The sequence below is a fragment of the Pteropus vampyrus genome, unplaced genomic scaffold (assembly GCF_000151845.1).
Source record: "Pteropus vampyrus isolate Shadow unplaced genomic scaffold, Pvam_2.0 Scaffold60, whole genome shotgun sequence".
In the NCBI taxonomy this organism is placed as follows: domain Eukaryota; kingdom Metazoa; phylum Chordata; class Mammalia; order Chiroptera; family Pteropodidae; genus Pteropus; species Pteropus vampyrus.
Genome location: NW_011888841.1, coordinates 1,826,387 through 1,829,412, shown reverse-complemented (window position 1 = coordinate 1,829,412; position 3,026 = coordinate 1,826,387). Strand labels below are relative to the sequence as shown.

At 41.4% G+C, this 3,026-nt stretch overlaps 1 protein-coding gene across 1 annotated transcript in view; it reads left to right on the top strand.

Annotated features, from left to right (window-relative positions):
• DNAH14 (dynein axonemal heavy chain 14) overlaps positions 1–3,026 on the top strand; it is a 221,193-nt gene that overhangs the window by 70,326 nt on the left and 147,841 nt on the right. Inside the window, exon 21 of the mRNA XM_011360885.1 lies at positions 1,845–2,016. Within this exon, the coding sequence (XP_011359187.1) occupies positions 1,845–2,016 (172 nt within the window). The remainder of the gene's footprint in view (positions 1–1,844; positions 2,017–3,026) is intronic.

Genomic DNA, 3,026 nt, shown 5'->3' with positions numbered 1-3,026 from the left:
AGTAAGGGAGTTTAAAATGTCACTTACTTGTTCTTTTACAAGATTTGCTCGGAGGTTGAAAATGGGGCTTTTAATTAAAGACCGAAGGCTCCGGTACAATAGTTGTAAAGAAAAGAAAAAAACTGGGTTCGTAATGGACCTGTCTTTGACTAATGGAGAAGGATGATGGGCCCTGATACCGAGGGGGAAATGAGAAAAAGAAGAAAGGGAAGAGAGAAGCATGGGAGGGCAGAATTGTCTAAGGGAATTTGTGAGAGTAGAAGATGCTGTGCCATTTACCCTCACTCTGGACTAACTGCGAGTTGTACTGTCACCTCCCCGAGACAGAAGGGGAGCTTGAAGTATCCCTTGTGATGGGATTTTTACTGAGCTGTAGAAAATTATCCCAAGATGGGGACTGGGATAATGGGAGGCTCTTAGAAGAGCTTGACATATATCGCCCTGGAATTTGGGGCATTAGAAACTAGGACTTGCCTCTTCTCTGGAGAAGTTTGAAGCAGCCTTTAATAGGAAAGCGAAGAAATGCAAGAAATACAGGGTTATTGTAGACGCCTGGTCCTCTACCAGAGGTGATTTTGCCCTCTAGGAGACATTTGGCAATGTCCGCAGACCCTTTTGTCTGTCCCAACTGGCGTGGTTGGGGGTGGGGAGAGATACTACTAGCATCTAGTGAATAGAGGATGTTATACATCCTACAGTGCACAGGAAAGCACCACGCCCCCACAACAAAGACTTGTCTGGCCCCAAATGTTAACAGTGTTCAAGTTGAGAAATCTTGACTCTGACCACGGAGACACAGCAGAAGTTTCCATCTTGACAGATCTCCACTCAAAATGGACACGACCAGAGCAAGGGAATGCCAGGGGTACACTGTGTAAGGCAATGATGAGGCGTGCTTGTAAGAGGTCAGCTGGAGAAAGCCAGGGACCGACGTGGTGTAGAAGTGTCTGTTGGGGCACTCAAGATCTCAGCAATATACCCCATGGGTAACTGTTCTGACATTCAAGGGCATTTAAGAGGCAAAAGAGAATTAAAAGTAACGCCAGCTGAATTAAAAACAAACAGCTTTTCCTCTAATTTCTTCTCTACCTTAACCTCCAAGTCGTAAGGAGCTTGCTATCAGGTCGGGACTCGGGTGGGACGGGAGTGGGAAACACAGGTGAGCAGAGAGTGGCAGAGAGCTAGATTGTGCAGCCTTTGAAAATACTGCCCTCGTTCACCTTCAACAAGAGCGGACACAAAAGTTACTATATCAGTGGATTACCACGCCAGGTGTGTGTTTGCTTCCTTTTTTAAGGGGTGAAAAGAATGATAATATTCTGTAAAGGAAAATTTTTATACTTATGCCGAACCTGCTTTACATTTCCTTATCCTCTAAGATGAGATAATTACTAATGGAACTTGAATCTTATCGTAAACACCTCTGCACTCTCGCTCCTGGGCCAGGTGCCCTCTGTGATTCTCTCCGTGTGGGAGAGCTGTGTCTCCTTTAACGCCCAGGTCAAACAGCTTCTTCTGCAAGAAACTCTCCCCAGATCCCGCTTCTCTAGAATTTCGGTAGCCCTTTGTTTCATTACATTTCACTTCTACTTACTTGCTATAGAACTTGTTTGTATCCATCGTGTACCTCCTCACTAAGTGATGGATGTATATCTGATTCCTTCTAGTATTTCCTACAATTCGCATCACTTGTACACAATAGGCAGGCACTAAAAATATCTTTAATTAATGACTGATCAGCAAAAATGTAACATAGCAAACCATTTTGTAAATTGAGCAATTTAGACTATGGATTTTAATTACACCTTCAAAAAATAAGATCGTCTCTAATTTTCTTCCTAAAGGCAGCTCCCAGCAGAAGCAAAACTCTTCTCTCATGTGATTTCTCTGTGGAAAGAAATAATGTTAAAACTACAAAACAAACTGGATGCTTTGCAAATAGCCACCTCTGCAGGAGTCCTTGAAATTCTGCAAAATTGCAATACACATCTTGAGTATATAAAGAAAAGTCTTGAGGTAAAACAATAGCAGTCCTGAAGTGGAGAATTATTTAACCTTCAAAATGCCATGCATGCAGATTGTCTTCTCTACCATAGCTACCAACACTATTGCAAACTCTCACCATCTATAGGGTTAATGACAATACTATCCAAAGGGGGAAAAAGTGGATGGACCAAAATGACTTTAGGCAAAGTATCAAATTTTTAAGTGCCTGGGTTTCCTTATCTTTAATTTGGAGTAATAACAGTGCCTACCTTGAGGGGCTTTGTGCCAAATGAGATAATGCATTTAAAGCAGGAGAGCTGGCACAAAGAAAGTACTTAATGACTGTTATTTAGATTAGCACGACTATTATTATTAAGATATAAAATTAGCAAAAGTTGAATATTTTGATGATTTTATAAATTATTGATTCGTGTGTTTTACATTGCCAGAATGTTACATTGTCAGATAGACAATATCTATCTTTACATACTGATTTTTAATATTCGAGATTTTAAGATTTGTGAACATACTCGCTTCACTTCATAAACCAAGATATTTCCTAGGCATTCGTCTTTTTTCCTTGTTGAACACAAGCCTCCGTGGTTGTGATGACTCCCGCACACGTGGCAGTTACGGCCTGCGGAAGTTCTCTGCCCAGGAAGACCCTCTGCTGTATACATCTGTGATCTGGAGCAGTCATAAGGGGCTGCACCCAGAATGATCTGGTTGATAATAACCAGCTTACCAAGTGATCATTGAGATAAGCTTTCTAATTATCTCTAGCATATCCTTGGATGACTACTAAGCATCATTACCAACCAGTAACTTTCCACTCATTCAGGTATTGAGCACCTACTTTATAGCAGGCACTGCTGCTAGATGCTGGGACTACAAAGATAAAAGATGTATCCCTTACTATTATAGAACTCAAAAACTATTACAGGCAACAAGAGAGGCATAGAGATCTCACAGTGAGATGCACTGTATGATAGGTTGGCTGGTATGGCCAAATTAAAGATGAAAGATTAATCCAGCCTGGG